The sequence below is a fragment of the Lepisosteus platostomus genome, chromosome 17, assembly GCF_059453375.1.
Source record: "Lepisosteus platostomus isolate fLepPlt1 chromosome 17, fLepPlt1.hap1, whole genome shotgun sequence".
Classification (NCBI taxonomy): domain Eukaryota; kingdom Metazoa; phylum Chordata; class Actinopteri; order Semionotiformes; family Lepisosteidae; genus Lepisosteus; species Lepisosteus platostomus.
In genome coordinates, this window is record NC_142627.1 from 16,006,769 (window position 1) to 16,032,558 (window position 25,790).

Here is a 25,790-nt window from a genome sequence, read left to right on the forward strand (position 1 = left end):
ATTATATTTTGTGTTACTTCTTAATAATAACACACATCTAAATATGCTTTATCCATCTTTGATTAAACTAAAAATTTACAGTTAGCAATGCAAAATTCCCCCAAATGACAAAACCATACTTCACCGATGAGGTGCTGTTCTTCAAAACATCTTTAGTTCCTTTCTTCACATTCATACTTCAGCCTCTTTATTTCACTTTGTAAAGTGTATCTTAATCTCAACTGTACAAAAAGTTTCTTGCAAACCTCTTCTGGCTCATCTTTGCACTTTCAAGCAAATTCTGAAGCAAAGTGGTGGTAATGTCATGACCTGGGCATGCATGACCATCTCTGGAACTGGCTCATTTATCTTAACTGACTATGTTACTAACTAATGATGGCAGCAGAAAGCCAAATTCTTAGGTATACAGAAACATTTGGCCTGATTATATAGAATAAAATGCTTCCATGCTTATTGGGCAGTGTTTCACCATGCAAATTGACAATCACAAAATCAAGCACGAAATTCGTCAGGAGAAAAATGTGGAAAATTTTAGTCAATCTCAAGATTTAAATTCAATCAAGAAAATGTAGTCAGAGCATCCTAAGAACAGGCAAAAACTCAAAGAGACTGCAGAAAAGCATCTTAAATGATTACACAAAGAAGTGATCCTAATACAGATGGCTGTGGTATTCTGCTAATTACATTAACCCACTTTAAGCATTCAACCCTTGTTTAAAATGTTTGCTTTCTATCCATTAACCAGATGTTCATAATGCATTGACTGAGTACTGCCTGCGATTTGAGAATTAATCCTTTTTCAACAACTGTATCAAAAACTTTCTGAAAGCCTTAACACAACATATCATAACTCTGTTTGTATCCATCACTGCTGTAGTTTATTTAAAGAGCTCTAATACGATCTACCTTTTCTAAAGCCAAGACTATCCCCCAGTATCTTATTTTCATACAGCAGATTTTCCAGTTTAGCTTCAATCGTTGTTTTCATAACCTTATTACCTGGCTGTAATTATCTGGTAAATTTTTATGTATTAACACTACATTAGCAATTGTCCAGTGAATGGTTCTTGAGTGAAATCTGGAATTTCATGTTTCTTAAAGTATGATTGGTAGTGTAGGTACCATCAGTCCCTGGGGAGATATATTTTAAATGTTTTTAATTTCAGCAACAGTTCTGTCTTTTCTATACTAAAATTATTTAATATATATGATTTCTTCAATAGTGAATACATGATTGAAATATTTATTTAATACATCTGCCATTTGCCATGTCATCACAATCACAGACTGAGTAAGGAAACAATCATTAGTCATATATTCTTGTCTAAAAGTCCCTTAAACAGCCAAAGCCAGTATTCCAATCAGCAACAAAAGCTGTTGATTTACAGTACTGTACCCGTAACTATACATCCAAAAGCACAACAAAATATGTAGAATACACAGCCTCTCTGGCCATTTCAACAGAAAGCATTGTGTTCACCCTGCAAACTCATTCACTTCATCTCTTGCAGAAAATGCCATGCTTGAGAAAACTAACTGACCGTTCTAGGGAACAAGTTTGAGCAGGGAGGCTCAAAAAATTCTCTAAAGTGGTAGTTTCCTATTTCACGTCTCCCAACCATGATTAAACAGATATTTCTGTCTGCCTCCTTTTACAGAATTACCAGGACTTTTATTACAAAAAAGACATCAGAAGCCAAGATTACCCTAAAACCTTCCACCAACTCAATGATAGTCTAGTTTCTTGTTAAAACCTCTTCATTCTTTAACAGATTTCAGCTTTTCTCACTTGTCCTGGAATGTGTCCATTAGATTTCCATTCATTTGGACACTTTTTCGCACACGCATATCTTTTGTTCTCCTTTGCTTAGTATCCGAGCATAATCTCTCTCTAAAGAAGGCTGAATGACCGAAATGTACTTTTTCTTGTAGTCTTTAGTGTGGAGTTAATCTCTACTTACAAGTTTAGTCATGTCTAACACTTCAGGTTCAGCTAATGAAAATTAATCTTGTTCCAATTTCAGTAGCTACCAAACAACAACTGTTTTTTTTATTTTGTTTTGTATTCAATTACTTATAAAGCAGGTGGCAATAGTTATGTACCTCATGAGTGAAGGGATTCACTCTATTATTCCTTTACTAAGAAGTGCTGTTACTCCTTAGGCAACACATTGAAAGAAACACAACAGTTAGATTTTGTAATGAGGTTCTAAATAAATACATATGTGGTTTATTTTATTTATTGTACTATTAATAATGAACCAAACAGATTTCTTCATCCATAACAGCTATCACTTTTTTAGTAAGATTCCTGAAAATATGATCATTTATGGAGGTTTTTTTGGAGGAAGTAGAAAAATTCATTGACTGATTTGGAATGCAAATTGCCTGGCTTTGAAGTGCAGTGACTTCTAAATGATTTAATGAGACAGACACAGTTGTCAAAAATTCCTCAGGAAAAGGAGACAAAAATAACCACGCTTAATTTATAACATGCTGTTCCTTATAGATTCCAGTAAACTGACAATTGCCCTGGGAACACTAAAGCCAGGAGAAATGTCGAAGATTTATCATAGCCAAATCTGGAAGACTGCTGATCTTTACTTGTGTTTCCTGGTGGCTGAATGGGTCTCCAACATCATCAGAATGCATAGTAACTGCCCAACAAGGACCACTGGTATTAATCACAGATAAACTCTCCCTGCTGTTACTGGCGTAAGCACCAAATCTGTTCATTAAACCTGCCAGAGCAATTGAAGCTCACTTAAACACTTAATGCTTTTGATTCAGAAGGAAAAAAGACCAGATTGAATTTCCTGTTCATGAAGGTAACTGCTTTGATTATGGCTTAGTACATTATATTTGTATGGTTCTTTAATTTCTAACATGTAGTCACGCACTTACTGTATATCTTGTACTTGCTGGCTATACTATTTATATAATAAAATAGTAACTAAGAGTAAGCCACTTTCTTGAGTTGGTTTTGCACTGCCCTTGGCCCATTCATACATGGAGTAATCTGAGCTCAAGATTCAACAATAAAAAAGCCCAGCATGATGTCCTACACTCTTCCAGGCAAATCAAATTGATTCAAATAGCTTTTTATCCTTGTGAAATTTGTAACATTTATTCCTTTTTTTACGTTGTTTTAAATGATGAAAAGCCTGCTAACAATTTAGTTCATTCCAAACTCAGCAGGGTAACCCATTTTAACAAGAACACTTAGCACATCTGATGGATGGATAGTACTATGTTCATGACCACCGAACATATGGGGATATTAATAATCTACACAAAACTCAAAACACATGAATCATCCTGCAATTAAACAAGAGCTGTTTTTCTGATTTAGGATGGAGAATGGAAACATTTCTAAGAACAGCACAGTTTACAAACAAGTGTGAAAAAAACGGCTATTCTAAATATACCATTTAGAATATAATAAACTATTTATCTAAATCAGCTAAAAAACAAACCTGAAAAAACAGATGTGAGAAAATACATGTCTGTCCAGGACTGACAGTTGACACAAGCCATGTTCAGCTTTTGTGAAGATTTGTTAAAAGGAAAATCATTTTTAAATTCTACTTTCTACATAAAATTATATTTATTAATCTTGCCAACCCTTTTCCGTTTACAGACATTCAGGCGCAAGTCTTTCAGGAATATTATATGTCATGCGTGTTTTCTACTGTATATTTTACTTCTGGGTCTGAATGTGTGTGGCCTGGGTGTTACTCTGGTGTTTTTCTGCTGTTACATTTGTAAAACCTTGGAAAAAGAAAATCAAAATATGGGATTTATAAACCCCAAAACTCCAAGAGCATACTAATACTCTTGAAACGCAGCTTCAATGTCACTCTTTTGTAGCAAAACACTTAAGGTAGTTTTTCATTAGTAAATTCCTACCAATGCATTTTCTGTAAACAGTTCTACAGTTCTGTAAACAGACCAACAGTTCTGGAATTCAAAGTATGTTTTGCAACAATGTAATATTTTTGGAACTCCACTGTTGTTTAAGCAGAATTATTTCCACTTCAAATGGTAAACTTAAAAAATAAATCTACTGTATATAGCTAAATAATTCAGTTTATCTTCATTTACCAGAGGGTAAATTCACCTGTAAATGCACCTGCTATCTAAGTTAACAAAATGTATGAATATTATGAAATAAAAAATACTAAAAAGCAGCCAAAAAGATTGTCCACCAATTGAAGTTTGAAATATATATACAAATGTAATACAGGTATTTATGGTAATTAAAGATTTATATTCAAATATAATTACTAATATAATATACACAGTAGGTTCAAAAAATTAAATAATGTTCCAAAATATGTTAATTTATTATGGTTTTTCAAATATTAAAAACATTTTAGTTAAGTGTGAAAAAGACAAACCCTGTCTTCATCCCCTGACCTCTTGTGATGTCTGGCATACTGTAGATGTTACACACACTTACCCATGCACATGCTGTACATGTTCATATTCACCAATGTATTCTATGAATTGTTGTTGTCTTTTTGTCTGTCTTCAAGTACCGTTACACATTGCTTTGCCTTGTCCTCCATGTTACTTGTCGGTTGTCAGCCATCTTGTGTGAGTTTACTGACTCTAATGCATTGAAATGGAGTCGACCTGCCCATTAGGGGGAGCCAGAGGTGGGGTTAAGGGTTTATATTTCAGCCCTTGTGCTCATGGACATAGGCCTGTTTTTTGAGAAAGGTTTGAGCTGTTCTTTAAGCTTTTCTAAGATGTGTTGTTCACTGTAATGGTGTTTTTGCTTTCTAGTCAGAATTTGGCTTGGAGAATTTGTTCAATAAGAAAAAAAAATCTTAATACCATTCCAAACATCTTTCATATATAACCTTATGACAGTAGTGTTTCTTCCTGGAGCTACTACTGGGACGTTTATCCCATTAAATCTTAAACCAATTTAACTTTCACCCTTAGGAATGAAAGGAAATAAAATAATGGACATAGTCTCATTATAAATTCTGTCTGTATACCTCATGAATAACACTTTATAGAAATAACGTTTTAATAGAAACACAGTTAAATATTAAATCAGAGAGTATAAACATAAAGCATAAGCCTAGTTAAATAACACATAGAACCCTTTAAATGTGCTACAATTAATGTGTTTAAAGAATCTGTAAGTTAATAGATATCTATATACTATACAAGATCAAATCAATGGTTTGTGTATTGTGTTTTTTATGACAAACAGAAAACAGTTGGGAAGCAATATTCAGATGTTCTAATCTTTTGAATGATGGAAACACAGCTGTGTTGTCAACCCGTCTCAGAGACTGCATCTTCTGATGTACCTTTTCTTTATTTGTGAACGGTTATTAGTTTCCTCTCTAGAGACCATCTAATTTACAGCTCTTTCCATTGTTTAAAACAACCTGGGCTCATAAAAACAAGATCTCCATGTGTAGGCCAACAACAAAACAAAAGGTTGGATTGAAATCTATAGAGACATGCTGTACAAACTGTATTTGCTAAGTAAATGTATTCAGTATACAGTGTTTTTTGTAGTAACAGCTCACCCCTGCTCTGCTATCATAATAACCTGGACCAAAATAAAAAAGAATACCCACATTTAAATTCATTATTTTAATACCATGTAATATGCAGCACTTGGTTATTTGGCCAAGTATGAGGTTATAGTACATCTCTTCCAAAAATCAGCAGTCTACATTCTTCGAAACAAAGGCCTGTTTTTATTGCAAAATGGGAGTTGCAGGGAATGATCTCAGATGAATCTGTAGCAGCATATCCTTGCCAGGTCTGTAGCTAACATAGAATTACCTTCTCACAATACCTCAATTGCCTATTATGATCAAACTTGAACATTCTGATTCCTCAATGGGTAATACTCTCTATAAAATGGACTCTCCCAACTGAGACCAATAAAATGTTCAATTTGCTTTCCCCACCCCATGTGAATGACATGCATCAAAGAAATTAAAATGTCATGTTAGTATAAGGAAATAATATAATGTGATAAGATAATGCTACTTGTCACTGGCAGTGCTCACAGATTCTCTACAAGTGGAACTCCTTCAGATATGAGCAGGGGGTGTACCAGTAGAATACGAACATTGCTCTGCACAGCATGTGGAGCTGAGCTGTTGCACCAGCCAAAAACAATGACAATTCAAATAAAATACCTTCTTCAAATAAAGGACATAATACTGTAGGTTCTGCATCTTGAGATGCAATGTTTCTCTACTTCCATCTTTATTTTTTTAATGGGATGCAATCCTTCGCAACAGTTTGATATCCTTATGATTTTATACTGTATACACTCACAAAGTTCTAATCCTTAAGAATTACATGTTTTACAGTAGCTTCCCCTGAAGAGCACCACAGTGCCATGTGGTACTATAGTCAGGTGGCTAACATGTCACTCCTGTTTGATGCTGGGGATGTTGTTCCAGCGACTCTCATCTTTGAGTTGACCTCATGGTCTGAACAGCTGCAGCTTGCCATCAAGGGTGGCTGTCAAAAGCTGAAACAGAAGACACAAACATTTTAATATCATTCTTTAAAGGGAAACTGCAGTGTCTTTAAATTTCAGTAACAAAATACATTAACTGACAGTATTGCAAAGTTTTTATGGCACAAAATTGTGAATGTTGTTGCAAACCACTGCTCTCACCATAGGCGAGAGTGAGAGTTTGCAAGAATTTCCTGCTCACAAGTCACTGTGATGACTAAGGTAATTTGATGTACGAGCGAATAAGTTCAGGAGACAGTGCAGGAGACATTTCACTTCATTTTCTACATGATCTGCATGCAGAGTTAACTAAGTAGTATTTGTCGGCAAAACCATTGAGAGCAATGTTTCTATTAGTTTAAAAGAGATGTATTCACAAGCCTACTTATTTACAATGCAATAGGGCCTTTTCACATCACCAGACATTTTGTGGCCTCATTCTGAATTGCAGAATTCAGAATGCGATTGCGCATACCTGGAAATTTCAGCTATTTGTGATGTAAATTGGAGGTTTTACACATTACTGTGTACATTTTACTTTTATTGTGGTTTGAAATGCACTCATCAATGCTGATTCTTTCTAACCCCAAAATGTAAAAATAGCTTTGCAATTTCTCTTTCAGTCTGATTTTAGCTGATCTACATCACAGGCATATCCATCACACACAGAGAACAGCAGATCTCCTTTACATAAATAGGTTAAGACCCTCAATACAATACTGAATATTATCTCTTTCTCTACGATGAATATTCATCTTCATTGTACAGCTGAATGTTTAATAACTCAATTTTCTTGAGTTTTATTTCCAAGGAGACTGTTTTTCATAGTCAGTTTTTTATCCAATTTTTTTTATAACATGAACAAAACAAAATGTTCATCCTTTAGTGCATGCTTGGATGTTGATATATTCCATGGGATCTTGCATTGCTTTCAATCTTCAATCTACATCATGTTTGCTATATTAGTAAATCCCAAGAGTGGTAATCTGTATTTGTTTATACGTTTGTTACAACATGTCTTACAAATGTCTTCAAAATTCTGCCAGCTCCTTGAGTATTGCTTCACTGAAAAGGAATCTAATCAGCTGGGGTGGTTCAAAATATGTTGTAACTGAAATCTGTGTTAAGATGAAGCTGATGAAAAACTAGTAACTTTCAGCAGCCTTCCTCTGATAAACACTGGAACAAAACGAAGGTACAATAATCAGTCTTCATCTTACACTCCATGAATCATTTATCTGTCCAACTGCTTTTACCGTTTTTCCAAAAATGTATGCATTTGTTGTAGGGAGGATTTAATTTCCCTTTGAAAAATATTAATTTGCACAAATTACATCTAGCTAATTCTGGCTTTTTATAATAATGTTTTAAGCAAAAAACAAACAGTCTTGGAAAAATATATAAAAAAGAAAGGGCAGTCCCAAAACATGAAACATGAACAGCTTCACCTGAAAAAAACATTTATTTTATTATTATTTATTTCCAATGAAAAAAGTATCAAGGCACATATTCCTAACTTAATTATTTAGAAGGAAACTAAATTAACGAATGGATAAATTTGTAGTAAGGACTCACTGGATAACACAGAATGTAAAAAATCTAAATAACATTTTTATATTCCAAATATATTGAACTGATGTTTTAATCTTCAAATAATGAAGATATACAGGTGCAGTATGTACAGTGGTACCAAGATGCTAATTAAATGACATGGAGAATTACTAATACTAAGGTGAATCGATGAGTTGTGGCAAATTTATAACATTATATTAATCTTCTTTTGTCATTGCTGTTCCAGTATTGTTAGACACTGCTAAACAGACTCCAAGGAGAATAATGGACATGGCTTTAAAATAATCTATACAAATGGCCTGAAAGGTGTGTAGTGCAGTTATCTCATTAAGTCTCCTGTCAACACAGAGCTAAGAGCAGTAATAGAACGAGGCCTGCTTTGGAGCAGCTGAACAGACATGGAAAATGTAATTGCATGTCATCTTATTCTAGAGTCTGTATATTTAACTTACACAAAATGAAAAGTTTTAGTAACAAGGTTGTTGAACCATGGAATCAATGCAAATGTAAGATATATAGATTATGTCACTACTGTCAGTATGAGGCAGAACATACATAACATATTTTTTACAAAAATAAACACTATTTATTTTTAAATAAAAGAAATATCCACTGTTTCCCTGCCAAGATGGCTTTGTTGTGTTGAAGAAGTTAAGATAAATTTAGGGTCACAGCAGTCTTCATAATTACACCATACTATAAAGGCCCCTAAAGAGCATTACTCAACAATTATGGAGCTGAGTGCCACCTCACCCAGAATGAAGAGTCAGAAAGGCAGGAAGTAGTTTCTGACCTTGAAGGCCAAAACTGCAGACACTGCACTTACGTGTGAAAATTCAGTGGGCTAACTACCAGAGCTCTGTGATTAATAGCTCTGCTCCATGAGGGATTTTTTTCTGCTCTTAGAGAATAAATCAATATCTTTGCTATAGTTAAAGCTATCTGTGCCATTCTAGTGATCATCCAAACACACTTCAGCAGTTGGAGGAGAAGGTTATACTGTAGTTGCTTGGTTATCTACCAACAAATCAAGCAAAAGGATGGATATTCTCCAAATTACCCAGCACCTGTACTGTGACAGCATCAAAACTGCAAGCGGCAAATTGTCAGAAAAGGAAATATCCCTGTTTCAATTCTAACTGGCTGAAGAGGAAGTCAAAAGCCACTGATCTCACTCCTGCTTTCTTGGCCTGAGGTAAGCCTCTTAACAAACAATTCTACAAAAAAGGCTACATTTCCCGGCTATCCCTAAAACTGAAAGATCACAGAGGATCTCCAGAGCACAGAGGGCCAGGTCTCGTACTTTTAAAATTACCCTCCTTGGCTGCACTGATTGACAACTCAGAAGCTTAGATGCATACAGTAACATTGGAATTTCAGAGCTTTACTGCTGTTATTCTCGGAACAGTGCAAAAAAAATGTTTTGATCCAATGTAGAAATCCCTTTGCCAACTTAGGCTGCAGCTTCCTGCTTTACCTGGCCAAGATTAAGATCAACCAGGGTGGTCAATTCAGTCTGTTTGACTTGACACCACAAGTGTCAAAACAGAAAGGTTTGTCGGGGAACTGGAGGGAAGCGCTGACCAATTTACTGACTGAATCTGCAGCTGTACATCTAGACGTTGGAATTAGATCTTTTTTTCTGGCTGCTCTTTTTTTTTTAAATTCCTTGTACAGCATCTGCTTGGATTTCTTTAAAGCACAGATGTCCTGATTCAATGAAAATGCACAGAGATAATATGCTCTACTTTACTGTAACTCTCATACATTATAGCACCATTACTGAAGAGCTTGTGAAAGATCTTGACTAGGCACAGGGACCTTTGCACATGAAAACAGCCTCAAAACAAACAGAACACAAAAGGCTCAGGGTTTTATTAAACTTTTGGTTAATAATCAAAACAAATCTTCAAAACAAAAATCATCACATTAAGCTCTCCAAATGCCATGAGAAACCTCTCTCCCTAGACTCACTTTTGGTGAATCTACACCAACCGTTATATACACAAACAAAAGCTTAAATTAAACCCATGTGAAAATGTGCATTATAATTAGGAGTTATACAATTAGTGACTACACCTAAGTGCACAAGAGCAATAATAATAATAATAATAATGAATAATTGCTTACATTTATATAGCGCTTTTCTGGACACCCCACTCAAAGCGCTTTACAGGTAATGGAGACTCCCCTCCACCACCACCACTAAGAGCAGACGTCTTAGATGCCCTATTTAGCAAGACTCCGGTAGCAGGCCTGAGGAAATGACAGTTCTTCCATTGGACAACCTGCCACAGACTGATGTACAGGTATCTGCTTTTGGACTTGTAGGTTAGTGTTAGACAAGTAGGATTGTAATCATGGAAGCAAAATGGTATTTTGTTTTTAGTCTGGCAATGAGGGTCACAGCAGAGTGTGAACTGTTGTTTTACTCACCTATTCAGTGTATTTCTGTGTTCTGGATTTCTTACACTGCATTTTTGCCTAGCAAATTGGTGCTTACTTATGGACTAATTTAACATTTTTGTGGTTCTGTCTTCTTGCGTCTGCCTATGTTATCTTTTTAACATTAACTACAGAATATGCTTACTTTGTTCTTTCCTGTATATCACTGATCTGCTTTGTGTTACATGTGTTCACCTCCCAGGGAATGGGGTTTCCTTTATTGTTGTGCTTTTCAAATGTCTGCAAGAGAAGATTTGTAATCCTGGAACATGCATATCTTGACTTCACCTGTCATAGAGCTATGTACATGTTCCCATTTGAAACACCAGAAGGCTGTTCAGATTGCTTTGCTTCAGAAGATCCATTTCAAGTCTACTGATATTAAAATATTTCAAAATGAATACTTTTATTTCTTGCACCTAATTATTTTAATCCACTTTCTGACATACTTCTTGCCTATGACTTAGAATTTCAGAATATGCATAATTTTAATACACCACTGGAAATAGCTTCAACAAGTATGTCTCTGTTCTTTGATTGCAATTATAATGGTGCAAAATATCTATACATTTTTTCTTCTAGCTGCAAAACAGACTCTAATATTGGCCATATTTTTATGCAATTTGATCCATTTTTAATGTAGTACTTTACCTGCACAAACATACTTCAGTCCATCAAATGTGATCATGTCTTGGTCCTGGATGTATTTTATTTGGTACAAGGATTCACTTACAGTATATAATAGCACACTCTTCCCCATTTTGTGGTGTGAGTCAAATTAAATGTTTTCTATTTCATGAAATTTGTGGTTTTGTTTGTACGTTTTTGTCAATTTAGACAAAAAATATTTGAAAAATAGTATGGTGAGAAACATGTATGCATAAAACTGTTTGTTTTAAAGATGACTCATATGCAGCAATTAATTTTGCTTTGAATTTTCCTGTAAAGTTTATTTAAAGGATACCAAAACCATGGGTAAGAGAACCAGGTCAGTTCTGTTACTCTAAACAGTTGCGTGAAGAGACACACCAGCTGCTTGAGGCATGAGAACAGATCTTGCGGATGAATCCAGAGTTAAGAGAGTTGTAACACATGAAGGAAGCTTGTGTTCAATGTAAGATATACCAGGACCACAAAGGGCCCTGAAAGACTGGGTTCAATTGATGAACCTCCCAGTGGTGTTTACAACTTTCTGTTGTTTAACTCAGTTGAATGGAGATTGTAAAACTTCATTTTCCTGTCAACCATTCGTCTTCCACCCCACATACTGACTAGCTTTAGTATAATCAAGCATTCCAAGTCTGCCATTTGCTCTGAGAATAGCTCCTTGAGATATTTTAGTGATGCAAGGTGCACCAGAATCTATAAATCAGAGCTACCGGCTTAACTCTGCTCCTGCTGCCACAAAGGCTGTAATGTTATAAATCTTTAAGATACCGTATGATGCTGCCACCTATTATATCTTGAAAACCAGGAGTGCATTAATGAGTCTTGACTAATTTTAGCTTATAGTAGCATGCTCAGATGAACAACATCAATAAAATGATCTGTACATGCTTTCTACATCTACATCTGGTTTAAGGTATTTTGAAAAAAAAAAACTGTTCATACCAGAACATCAGTAAAGCATACAGTTTCTTAGTAACTGCAATTCAGAATATAGTTTCCAATATTTATAATAATAAATATATCTATATAGATATCTATATCACATTTAACCTTAGCAATTTACAGTACAGCATACAGTACATGGTAAAATGTATTTACCATGATTTGTAAGTTTGGCTTCCTAGGATAAAAATTTTTTTTTTCTCATTTATTCTGCATAGTGAAGCATTGAGTTTTTTATGACTCACATATTAACAATACACTATATTTTTCTGTTTATTAGCTAATCAGAGCACACATCTTTAATTCCTTAATCTTAAATTTGTGTTGTATGTTAACAGTATTAGACAGCTAACTATTGCTCCATTGCCGCATCAAAATAATGGTGTGCTTTATAAAACCCTTTTCATCAGAATCCAACAGTAAAAATAATTATTTGAAATGTTATGAACTTAATTAGTGTGCCAATTTCTTTTCATACTTGCTCTGTATATAATGCTTTTATGGTACAATAACTACAGCAGTTCCATGAATTGGTACTTAAAATACTATTTTTAAAATTAATGTCCATGATTTGGATCTTGTTTTATATTTTGCATCCAAAAAATAAAACTTCACCCTCAAAATATTTTGAGATACTGAATTAGAAATAAGAATTAAACATACTTTATACCTCCATGTTTATGTAACAATACTTGGTGAAGAGTTATGGTTACAGTAGAAATTAATACCAAAATGCAGTAAAAAAGGAACAGATTAAGAACAGTGATCTGATGCATGATTGCCTTTAATAATAATAATAATAATAATAATAATAATAATAATAATAATAATAATAATAATAATAATAATAATAATAATAATTGCTTACACTTATATAGCGCTATTCTGGACACTCCACTCAAAGCAGGTAATGGGGACTCCCCTCCACCACCACCAATGTGCAACATCCACCCACTAATCTCTTTACTAATGTTGAGATCTCTTAATGATGATGATTAGCCCAAAGTATCCCGAAGCCTCAACATATCTAAATTAATCCAGCACTGAAGCGTAGCACTCACCTGGGTGACATGAGTAGCTTTTTTATATGGCAGATCAGGTGGAGAAGTGAAAAACTTGAATTAAAGATGTCAGATTGTGCTTGTTTTAAACCAGAAAAGGTATCTGTGTTAAAACCCCTACTTTTAAGGCAGTGAGACCTTAATGACCAAGTAGACAGGGCATCAGTTTAATTTCTCATTCATAGGATGGCACCTTTAATAGTCCCCACACTGACGTGTGGAAACTTCAGACCAGACAGTGCTCCCTTGTTGTTAACAGCACTACAACAAATGCAACCTGTTTTTTTTTTTCTGAGAGGTTTCTCATCCCATTACTAACTTGCTTAGCTTGTCCTAAGCCATTTCAAGAAATGTTTTGGACTGTCAGGGACAAGGCATGAGAGATTCTTTGCTCATGAAGTAACCTTTCACTATCTGTTCCAAAAATGGGACCCACTGTAAGAAGGGAAGGATTAAGGCTTTCGTTTCAAAAACTCTTTAAATCAAAGCTGTAATTTGAAATATTTCCAACAATAAAGAAGACTGAGGTTACATTCATCTAACATAATCTGACCATCAAGATCAGTTCAGTGCAGAACTCACTGCACAAAATACATCAAGCTTAACTTATCCCTAGCCTACATCACTTTTACCCAAATGGTTTTCTGACACTGTCAGCGTTCTCTTTACTAACGTCTTCTAAGCAAAGGAACCACCCTTCTTATTTCATAATGCATTCCAGCACCACCATCACCAATTAAATTTGAAATCTAACACCACAGTACCAAAGGAAAAGCAATTATTTAAATCTGTTTGCAGAAACCAGCCAGGAAACTCTCATGGTGGCATGGCTATCACTCAGAGACTTCTGTCATTGAGATCACGATGAAAACACGCACTGTCAGGAGTCTTCACACGATAGCTCCCTGCTCTGCCTAGCTGCCTTTCCTAGCACTATTCTAAGTAAACTTAATTTCCATGCAAATGTTCAGAAAAATAATTTTAAATCTGTCTCTTGTCTCATGCATATTGTATGTGTCCATTTTCACAAACAATCAAAAGATGGTCTGATCGATTTCTCCACCACACTCAAACCAGAAAACCATATTGACTGCATTGACACACAGCCACATGTTCATAACCTTGTATTTGTCTGCACTGTTATTACAAAAATGTTTACTGACAGATACAGTAATATGGTATCTGTAGGTTAAAGAAAGAAGTTGTTTACCTTTGGAGACAGGGTATACCAAAGGTTAAGACGCAGACTGGCAATATCTATTGACATTTCCCTACTTGTACTACATTCCCACCAGGCAAAAAAAGAATGTATGCTGACAACAGTAGTAAGAAATGTGGTGGCTCAAATTTACTCAAAACCACCAAAAATAGTGATTTGTCAATGCCCTTTTTGTTTCTTTAACCGATATAGGTTTTCTCTAAGAAACTAGGGAAATACTTTATTTCTCTTTCAGACAGAATTCAAGCTAAACCTGTCACCTCAAATAATCTTTTTACTCTGTTCCAAAGAGCTGGTTTGTGTTTGTGGGTGGTGGGCCAGTACTTGTGCTCCATTGTGTGCAAAGACTAGGGCATCAATATTACACAATCCTGGCAGCAAAACCACACGGGAAGTGAAACAGAAGACCCATGCATGCAGAAACCATTTGCTTTAGGAATTCTATACATTTATGTCACAGGATCACGGACACACAAGAGAAGGAAACTGTGCATGGAGTTGGGTTTAGGAAAGGAAAAAAGCTGTTTCATATTGCTGAGTTTGAAAGAAGAGTGTAAAACTTGTTTAAAAACAAGAATAGCTTCAATAATATTTTATATACTGTACTGTATAACACAAGTACTAGATCCACTTACATGGAGGTTAAGTAGTAATTGGTCAACAAAAGACCCACACATGCTGCTTCAATACTGTACAAAATGCAACTGGATTATGCTTACACACTGTTAGTGACAGTAAGCTTTGTTTTATTTATTGGTCTTCATATACAAAAATAAAATACAATAATTTCTATACTATTATATACAATTAGCTGCAATTATGTTTGTTGTACTGGAAACAATTTTGGTTACCACAAAAAAGATACTGCTGCTCTGAAATCAGTCCAGAGAAGAGCAATCAAATGCCTTCCTGGATTTAAGCGAATGTCCTACACTCACAGGCTTAAAGAACTGAACATTGTCACCTCAGACAGAGAAGACTACAATGAGCCCTGAAGTGCAAGTATTCAAAATCCTCAAAAACCTTGACAAAAGCAACACAGTGTACTTCTTCAAAATGGCCAGTGAAGCACAAAACCAGAGGACACAAGTGGAAATGATGTGGAATGGCATTTAAAACTGAGAATAGGGGGCACTTCTTGATCCAAAGGCTTGTGGCAGTATGGATCAAGCTACCCAGCCATGTGAGAGATCCTAGGACAAATAACTTCCAAACAGGCCAGATGGTCCTAATGGTCTCTTCTTGTTTATAACCTTTCTTATTTTCTTAAGTGGTAAAACAGCCTGTCCTGCAAGCTAATATAAAAATTCTAAATGAAACCTACATATTAGTGTTGGTTTGACTTGTAAGCTGTTCACCTTGCCTGCATAGTCATAATTAAGAAGAAAATGCATGGAGAAATGTTTGTACTGCATTATCGTGAAAGCTATTTAAAAATGACAGCAATGTTCCAATAATAAAACAAAATAAATGGTTTTAATACAGGAATATACCAATAGCTTATGCAGGCAACACCAGTGTCAGACAGAAAGGAAAGTTTGGACAGATCTGTCTAGCAGCACTAGGAAATCTTATCAGAAGATCAAAGATCAGGATAGAGACTTTGGCTTCTTGTGCAATCACTTACTCCACATTTTTAACATAAAACCTATTAATCTGTTTCTAATGTGTCTTGTGAAGTAGACCAGAATCATTTAGACTTTGAGAACCAGTTTCTTTTATAATGTTATTATTAGTTACTCATAATCCTGCTATTTTACTTTAACCACTGACAGTGTCACTTTCACATCTGCTTTGGAAAGTGTTTGAAAAATGCAGGATGTTTTCCCATCATCCAAGATGTTTTTAATTGGGTAAATTAGAGCAAGCTAACTCAGTGAGTTCTGAAATATATTAAAATACCTAGATTTAAAGTCGATGACCATGTAATAGGCTATTCTTTCAAAGTAAAAGCTACAAATAAGCAGCATGCAATGTGTGCTTGTCTGAGAAACATGAGAGAAACTTCTATCACCTTCCTTGAATAAGCAATTCCCGCCTCTCAATCCTGTTGAAATGTGGCAGAAGTGGAAGAACCACTGAAATTCCATTTCATACATCTTTAGCTCCATCACAAACTCAACTGCAGAAAATCCTACAAGAAGAAAGGAACTGTAATGGAAATATTTTCCAAATCTCATGAAGTAGATGCCATTTCCTGTGCAAGGTGATCTTACTGCTCACACAACCCCAGTAAATTATTTATTGAGGATTCTTAATATGTTGTAGTAGTTCAGTTGGGTAGCTGCGTCAGCATGCATAGGCTGCAAAGGAACAAGTAATAGGTTTATTTCATGCTGAAAAAAAGAAGAAAAGAAAACACAACGTTTCGGCCGTGGAGCCTTTAATAGGCTCACACCTGAAGAAGGCTCCACGGCCGAAACGTTGTATTTTCTTTCTTCTTTTTTTCAGCATGGAATAAACCTATTACTTGTTTCTTAATATGTTGATCACTGAATGTATGATGCTTAAGTCTCTTATATATAACTTAATTATTAAATTCGGTGTACCTTTGTACAATTCAACCCTACAAAGGAAAATGTTATTGGAATGAATTATAGGTTTGTGAACAGAACTGGCATTGTTTCAAGATTTTGCTTAAACCCCAAATCTTTTTTATATTTATACTTTTGATTGATTGCCAAGGCGTGAGAAACAAAAAAAATAACACTAAGCCAAATATTAGATCAACACTACTTAAATATAATTAGAAGCAGCTCCCCACTGCATAGAGGCAAATACAAAACAGATTATATCTCATTAGTAATTATAATGTATAAAATCAACACTTCCCTTGAAGACAGTTTCACAGCATGAATTAAGATAGTATTATTACACTGGGAGCCAAAGGAAACACTCTAATTCAGCTTCCATTCAAGATAAACTTAAACTGGTATCAGTAAATTCTTAGTAAAATCTTTCAACGCAGGCTCAGCCTTAGAGAGTCACAAGCCCAAATAGCAGCATTTGAAAGGCATGTCATTATAGATTATTCTGTTGATTTTTTAATTGTTTAAGAACAAAAAATGAAACACAGAGGATATACTCTAAAACGTCCAAGAGATTTGAATATCATATGCTGCCAGCTGTGTCTCTAAGATACTGTATGATCACAGAGCTACAGTGTATGCTGCATGGAGCTATAAAACCAGATAGCTTGGAATATTAATCTTTTAGATGATTACAAAACTTTTGTCTAGACAATGTCACAAAATAAAACCATTCCAGATCCACTTAACGGTCACATATGCAAAGAACAAGAGGCATAGCAAATCACAATTTACCTGTAAAAATTAGCCTTGATCTAATCCACCTAAAAATATATATATAAAAAAGTATAAAGATAGTGAACGTGTTTACTTGTTGTTAGTGTAGAATCAGAGGAAAGAGAATCTCAAGGATTCTGCTACAATATAATCAGTGCTAGCTACTCATCATTAAGCTACTCAAAATTTATTCTTTTTAAGCATTGCAATCCAGAAATGAAGTTGAATTTTAAAAGAAGAACAGAAAGGACAGCTCCCCTCCTTACACAGGACGTTCCACACTTTTTTGTAAGACTTCGCAGCTGTTTGGGGATTGTTGGTGTACGCCAGCTGAGACTTCCACTTAGATCCAAATGTATATCTCTAACATCTGTTTTCCACACATCAATTTCTGTTTTTTCCTCTTAAACCTGGAAAGGGAGGTTCTAATGCTCCCTCATCGCTGCAGCCTATAAGTGTGGCAAGCCGGAGAAGCCAGTAGTCACTGTTGTTGCACAGTACTGCCCTTTGTGTCTGGGCTCCTCCAGTGCAGTTTGTCCCATGTCTCTGAACTCAGGAAACACAGTTCAGCTCAGATAGTGCCCTGGCTCCCCAGTTTGGAGAACCATGGGTTGCCTTCCCAGCAGGGGTCAGCAACTGGTCAGTACACAGATATGCTTGTCTGTGATAGGAGTTATAAATATTTGTGGTGGCTTTTACACATGAAGAAGGGACATCTTTTTATAAACCCTACCTATTTAAAATAGTTCACACCACTGCCACCCATGAATGTTACACATTTAATTCCTGAAATTCTGATGAAGGAGGGGAGCTCTCTGAGTGAAAACATTGTAGAAAAAGAACAAGAACAAAGACAAGATAAAATATTTTTAAGTAACTATGCTACTTTGCCCAGAGAAGCTGATGATGCAGCATGTGCTGTATGTAGATCTGCAAATAATAGAAATAAAAATAAAACATAACTTACCTGTAAATCTCCTAAACTTTGAACCTTAGTGTTATTATTTCCAAAGGAGTATCATGGAATTTTTAATTTGAGTTCTATCATACCCTTCTGATCTCAGAGCAGGAGAGATTTTTCGGGCCTCTGTTATTGAGGAGGCCTGACTGGCAGTAAAATTATGGTCAAGGCCAACAGGAGACATGCAGTTAGCTCAAAGAGCTTCTAATCAGGGCTCTGCAGGGCACTGCATGGTCAAGAACAGCCTTTTCAAGGTCAAAGAATGGGTTTTGTCAGATGACCCAACGGAATATTATATAACAAAATTAAAATTTGAACTCTTGCCTTTTTAATGACTAAGCAGAGAGGAAGCCATTTCCTGTTTTGTTTAAATTGCATAATTGGAAGTTAGAGGTATTTTAGCTGTTTTAAAGTTATGTGACCATAAAAAAGAGTGTGTTTTACTCTCTCCAATTATTGCCTCGTTAACCTCAATAAATTACAATCATTAGTGTAGATTTAGTGACATTACATCAGCTAGTGGATAAAATATCAAGTAATAATAAGTAATAGGACATGAGTATTTTAGGTGGTTTGGTTTTGTTATGTTAGCAATAACATGACAGAGTAAACTCTGTAGTTTGTCACTCTATGATTACTTGGCACCACACCGCCAATCCCTTAAGGAAAAATTTAAGTCTGTTCTGCCTGAATCAGCACACCAACAAAACCACTAGTTCATGCCCATGTGACCCAGCAGACACAATGCGTGTTTCCTTTCTGTTCTTTTAGTTTGGAGCCTTAGCTTATTCTTTTAATTTGTTTTGTTTAATTCTGGTTTGCTTGTGGAAGAAGGATTGCAGTCTTGAAGAAGACTTCTTTTCTTTTTATGAATGTACTGTGTACACTCAAGTGACTTTAAAATAAACATGGATTTGTAATGGGTACGTAGTGCTTAACATATATGTTCTTTGAAAATGCACCAACAGTAACCGATATAGTAATCTAGATTGTCATAAGGCTTTTCATAAGGCTTTTGATAAACTTTCTTTATAGAAGACTAAGTTTACAATTGCAGGTGGTACAGAAAAAAGGGTTAGTGCATCCTAATTTATATTTAGACTTTGGCATAGTTAGCAAACTAGCCAAGCTCATAGATGCTACCAAACTATGAACATTAGCAAACATTGCAGTACTAACAAATGAAATTTAAAAAGATTTAGATTTAATTCAATATTGGGTTTAGTTTCTGTACATAATGGAAGTACATATAACTTAAAAATGATTGGATGAGATTCTTGGATGATCAATGGAATCTTGCATGATCATGAAATAAAGGAAAAATATAATTAAAACACAAAACATCCTCCATCACTCCAGAGGTAAACACTCAAGTATCGTCATTGAGTAATGAAGAGTGTCTGAATATCACAATTCACAGTGCCATACAGGAAAAAAATGACATAAGAATCTAACGTTTCCGCAGAAGAAGGAGAAAATACTTGAATGGAGCTGTGATGGGAGGGCTGGGCTATGAATGTCCAAATTACACATCCAAAGCCTCTTCATCAAGAAACAATTCATCTTCCAAAACAAATATCAGAATGTTTTTTTTATTGTTTTCCACATGGGACAAATTCATTTTCCTTTGCTTAAGCTTTTTTTGGACGATCACATATTCTGTTTTGGAATTTCTTCATGGAAGACAAGCCACAAGGCATACTGGTTATTCCTGCTTCTGAGACTGGAGCTGCTGCTCGGCTTGGCTTTGGATTTGCATGATTACTTTTCAAGAAAGTGAATGTATATTTTACCCCTAACATTTCACTTTGGCAGAACAAATGGAACTTTTTTGTGCACTGAGAATCATCTGTTCAGGGTACTCTAGGCTCTATGGAGGTGAGTGAATTCAGTTTGGGTCACAAGCGAAATCTTTTCTTATAACCCTCAAGGGTCCTGCGTCAATGCCATGAACCCATGACTCAGCACAATGATGTCTTTAAACAGGGCACGAGAATGCAAGCAAGCTACTCCCAGTTACATATAATTCATAAGTAGGAACAGGAGACAACATTAGTGGAAACAATTTGTACCTTTTCTGTTTACTGAAAAGGTTACACAAGGAATCCCAAAACACAATGTAGAACATGTCCTCAATTATTCATTTATTTTTAAAATGTTAAGGTTTCAAAGAAGTTCAAAGAAGAACTGAACTGCTGCAAAAGAACACATGTTGAAGAAGTTAAAATTTGAAATGTGCTAAAAAGCTGAGCAGTAATCTGCTGATAACACTACCCACACAGGTGCCTGCAGTGTAGGACCTTAAAAGTCTACAGTATGTACATAATACCAAAATGAACTGTCATTTCTGAAATAGTTCAGCTACACTTTATCCAAGTGAAATACAGGGAGATTTAACTGTCTAAGATGGGTAATACCATAAGGTGCACAGTACTGTATGTTCTCCAGTAGTAATAATAAACAGTAGCTTTGAAAATCTAATTTTGTACAGGTGCACTCTTGCTTTTAAAACTGTCACAAAAGTATGAACACAATTTTGACATTAGCAGTCCAGTCTTTGATGTCAAGCCAGTTTTTAAAGTATAGGGTTTATTTTAGCTTTCATGTGCTATGATTCAATGCCAATGAGTAGATATGACCATTTTTAAACTAACCAACCTGACACCTGAGGAGCTGTACAAGCACCTTGAATCAAACTGAATTAATTACACTTTATTGCCCCTAGGGGAATTTGTCTTGTGCATCAGGAATTTGTACATATACAGTACAATACAACAAAACCATAATAAATACCATAATGCAAAACAACATTTAACAACATCGCTTCATCAGAATTCTGAATTATCTGAATGATATACTGTAGAAGACAGATAAGATACTGGCACATAAAATAAAAGACAGATCCAAAAAATACACCTTGCACCTCCACATTTTCTTTATATTACTGTTACTCCCATAAAAAAGTTTTTTCACAGATATAACCTATTATGCCGCCGATTCTGACATTTAAGAGCAAGCAGTAAATAAATTTAAAAAGCTCACGGAAAGAGGATAAAAATATGTAAGAAATCTGAAGATTAAATATTTAAAATATAATAACAGAATTATAATCTTCAGAATTCTTAATGAAAATAATATTTTGTATTTTCCCTATGACATACGACTGATACGTGTATACTGTCAGCATATTCAAAGCGAATAATAAATGAATAAAGAGAGTCTGTCCCTGATGGCTCTTGCCATCTTCCCCAGCAACCATCCATTTCTGAAGCAGCTGGTATCCTGAAGATCCTGACAGTAGACCCAAAGCAAACTGCACTCTCCACCACAGTCACTGGCTGGAGATGCTTTGAGTGGTGCTGGAGAGTTAGAAGATATATATACAAACTATTTTTGACAGTGAGGACTGTGCAAATGTAATCAGATATGCTACTCAGCCTTGCCGGAATATTTCAGTTACTGAAGGCTCTTGTGGAAGAAAGTGGATGTTCTGACTTTGAGGCTTTGAAGTACAGTCATCTGCCTCCATAGTGGTGGCAAATATGACCAGTAGTTTGGGAGCAAGGCAGAAATGCTCAAACAGACAATATTTTGCTGAGCATGTATCCCAACAAAAAATGCTTTCAAGGCTGAGCTATGAGGAATGACACCTGGGAAACATACGCAACTGTTCTGCATTTTGTGGCTACTAGAAGGATTTTATTGGCACATTGTTGTCCTAATTGCTCTATAAGGACTTTTAGGGGACAATGTTTATGCTGCACATTTGGAATCATCACAGGGCTACACTGAACATCACATGTACACTCTCAGCAGCATACTGTAGGTTAAAATGCTCAGAATGATGCCGTTCACAAATAACATAAAATAATGTTTTCTGAAACAAAGAACATTTATTCTGGTGTTCTTAAGGTATATAGTAGCTAATGAATCTTAGGCAATCATAGATGTTCATTTGAATAGTCCTGGAGGAGGCATGAAATCAGAAACTTTCAATCAAATTAATCATCATTAAGTTCAACCTCCAAAGGGGTATTCTGATTGCTCTGAACATTTGGGTTTACTTTGTAATGCTTTTCAAGTCCAAGTTTTGTCCTGGACTGGATTCAAATTAATTTGGTGTTTTCATTCATATATTCCGCACCATGTATTAGGACGCAGTACTTCTGCTGAAAAGTAAAAAACTAAAAAACTAAAACATGTGAATGGTCTCTACCCCTGGTATACTGAGACCTGCAGTGCTGTCAACAGTAATTAAAATAGAGGGAGAGCTGGGACTTTTTGCCTCATCTATGTGATTCCTCGCCCGGAGTTTATTCGACAGAGTGGCCTGAGGGGACCACACACTTCAATGTATTGTGTAAAGACATCAAAGCCAATTGCCTTCCTTCCAGCCAGATGGCTACATGGATCCATCTACTTCTGGCCTAGCTCTGAAAGGCTATGCATTCTGTATGCCAAAAGAGTCATTTGGATGGGTCTACGCTGCTTCGGATGTCAGTGATGAGTTATGACTCAAAAGTGAGTTCAAGATTCAGTTCAACAAAGCATTGGATGTGCCCTAAAAATCTGGACATTTTCATTTCATGGAACATGCCAAAGAATAATCAACAACCAGAAGAAGATATTATTGTTTGTTCTAAACTGTTGTGCTTTAATTAAAGTGAGTAGACTATCTGATATCTTAGACAGTGAAGTTTCCAGTCTGTTAGAAGAATTCTATCAAATGCTGGCTTCTACACACAATAGCCTTTCTAAAAGAAGTGTAAACCATTATAATCTGGTGTATGGTCCACTGACATGCAGAGCCACACACCCATCTTATTAAAAAAGTGGTTCAAACAATCTGACATAAACAGGGCTTTCCACAAACTGATTTCCTAGACATCAGACAGTCAGGAGACAGCAATGGGGTCAAGGCTAAGGGTGTGTGTGGATCTCTTCATGAATGACTCAATGACTTCATGTACAAACTGTGAAGAGATATCACACAATACTTTACTTTTCGGGTGATTGGTCATTGTGACTGTAAATCCTATACGAAACCTGACATTTCCACATATACAACCCTTTTTCTCCTGGTTATTACTTGGACTTTTGACAAAAGCGTTAGATAAATGTTTTCTAGATATTTCCACATCTGTGCATTATAATTTAAACAATACATCTAAAAATGTTTAGGGAATGAACTCATATTTTCTGGCAAAATTCCCTACCACAAATTCATAGACGCACTGCACACAGAATTCTTAGGATTCATCAATTGTGTGGATAAAAAGTAGAAGTGTCCACTGTTTATACCATGGATAAATCTACTTTGAAAAATGGTACCATAACAAAAGCAGCTGTCTGTAAAACAATCCAAGATATGCAAGCATTATGAAGTGAAGAAAAAGCAGGTGAGAAAATAATAAATTAAAAATCCTACTTAACAAAACAAACATAAGGCTCGGGTTATGCATCTAAGACAGGGGGCCAGTACAAAACATTAAAGAGACACTATAGTTGTTGACATTCCTATCTAAGAGTCTGAATAAACAGTTCATCCTTCACAGCTCTGGAAGACACATGAAACCTTCAGCCAATCTGATAATGCTAGACGTGGTGAAGAAATGATGTATATGTGGGGTTGGCAGTGAAACGCGCAAAAACATCAGCCCCACATCTGCATGTCTGTCTTTCTTAGTGGGTAGGCTATACCAGTCTAACAGTTTCTCATTTTGTTTAGTTGTGGTGAAGAAAAAAAAATGACCAAAGGCTGCTGGTATTTGCAGGGACTGCTGTATAATTACCCTAAAGAAAGACCTCACTGGCACTGGAAAAATCTGATTAAATAAATGTGCTATTTTTCAATGTACACTGAATGATAAAAACCCTCAATGAAATTACTCTTAAATTTCATGAGAATAAGTTAAAATGTCATGATATACATATTAATCTATTTTGGATTTGTGTAGATGATTTTCTATTTTTGTTATTTATGACATACAAGAACATCTAGAAATTGATTGCTTTAGCAGGTAGGTTTCCATTATCTTCTCTAAAACCAGTAGGGACCAATATAATTTATCTTGTTTGAGTATTTCTATGATTTATTCTGCAAAAATATTATTTGATGAGGTATATGTATTTCTAACTCTATAAGGTTTTCAGTACATTCAGAGGAATAATGATATACAATTCTCATACTACGTAAATAGACTAATAAACACTTGAGTGTTATAATGGAACAGTTTTTTTACTAGGTGGTAAAGGTCTCGAGGCATGCACCCAGAGAGGTCACAATTTCTTTAGTAACAACTCAGTCAATAACAATGTTTTCTGTACTGTACTTGCCTTTTACACACTGAATTCACAACACAGTTAAGACATCTCTACATGTTATTTAGAGAATAGTAAATAATCAAAATTAAGTTTTATTTGAGACTTCAAAGCATTCTCAGATTAATATGTAATTCAGGCACTATTTTCACTTTTGAAAACTAAAAATATTAAAATCTATGACATTTACAGGAACAGATTTCCAAGTGCCTTGCTCCAGTACAAAATTTGTTTTAAAAAAAAATAAAACTAGCTATAAGTGAAAAACATTATTTCTACACTTGTCCTGTGTCAAGGGTGATATTTCAGAGTACCAGGTTGGACCCTATGCAGCGCTGAGACTGTAGGCAGTGAGTGTTTGGCGTCCAAATCCCAAGGGTGAAACGCAGAAGTCGTAGTCGAGGTAGGGAAGCTAGGTTGGGTATCAGAAGAGTTGGGTCGAGTGTATCCAAATCCAAAACGCAAGACAAAGTCGAAGCCAGAGATAAATCAAGGTTGGGTTGCGAGAAATCAGGTCGATAATAGAAAACACGCACAAGAGGAAGCCAAAGGTGATTCTCAATAATGAGCGGGGACTGAGTGGAGTGAGAGGGTATAAATAGGGAAGAGTGTGAGGAGTGACAATTGATTAATTAGTGCGCGGGTGTTGGCGGCGAGAGGTGCACGTTGGAATGCGGTTCATGACATCCTGTCTTTAGAATTGATTGACATCATCATAGATTTCTGAAAACCTTCAGCAAATTAATTTAGCTCTGACTCAAAAAGTTTTGAAAATCCTCCTGTCAGT

General features: G+C 35.5%; 1 protein-coding gene across 4 annotated transcripts in view; it reads right to left on the reverse strand.

Moving 5' to 3' along the window:
- Positions 1-6,335: 6,335 nt before the first annotated feature.
- Positions 6,336-25,790, reverse strand: part of wdr27 (WD repeat domain 27) — a 76,441-nt gene continuing 56,986 nt past the window's right edge. For all 4 annotated transcript variants that reach the window (XM_088610037.1, XM_088610036.1, XM_088610035.1 and 1 more), the window contains one exon: positions 6,336-6,520. In XM_088610037.1, coding sequence (XP_088466163.1) covers positions 6,473-6,520 — 48 coding nt within the window. In that variant the 3' untranslated portion in view covers positions 6,336-6,472. The remainder of the gene's footprint in view (positions 6,521-25,790) is intronic.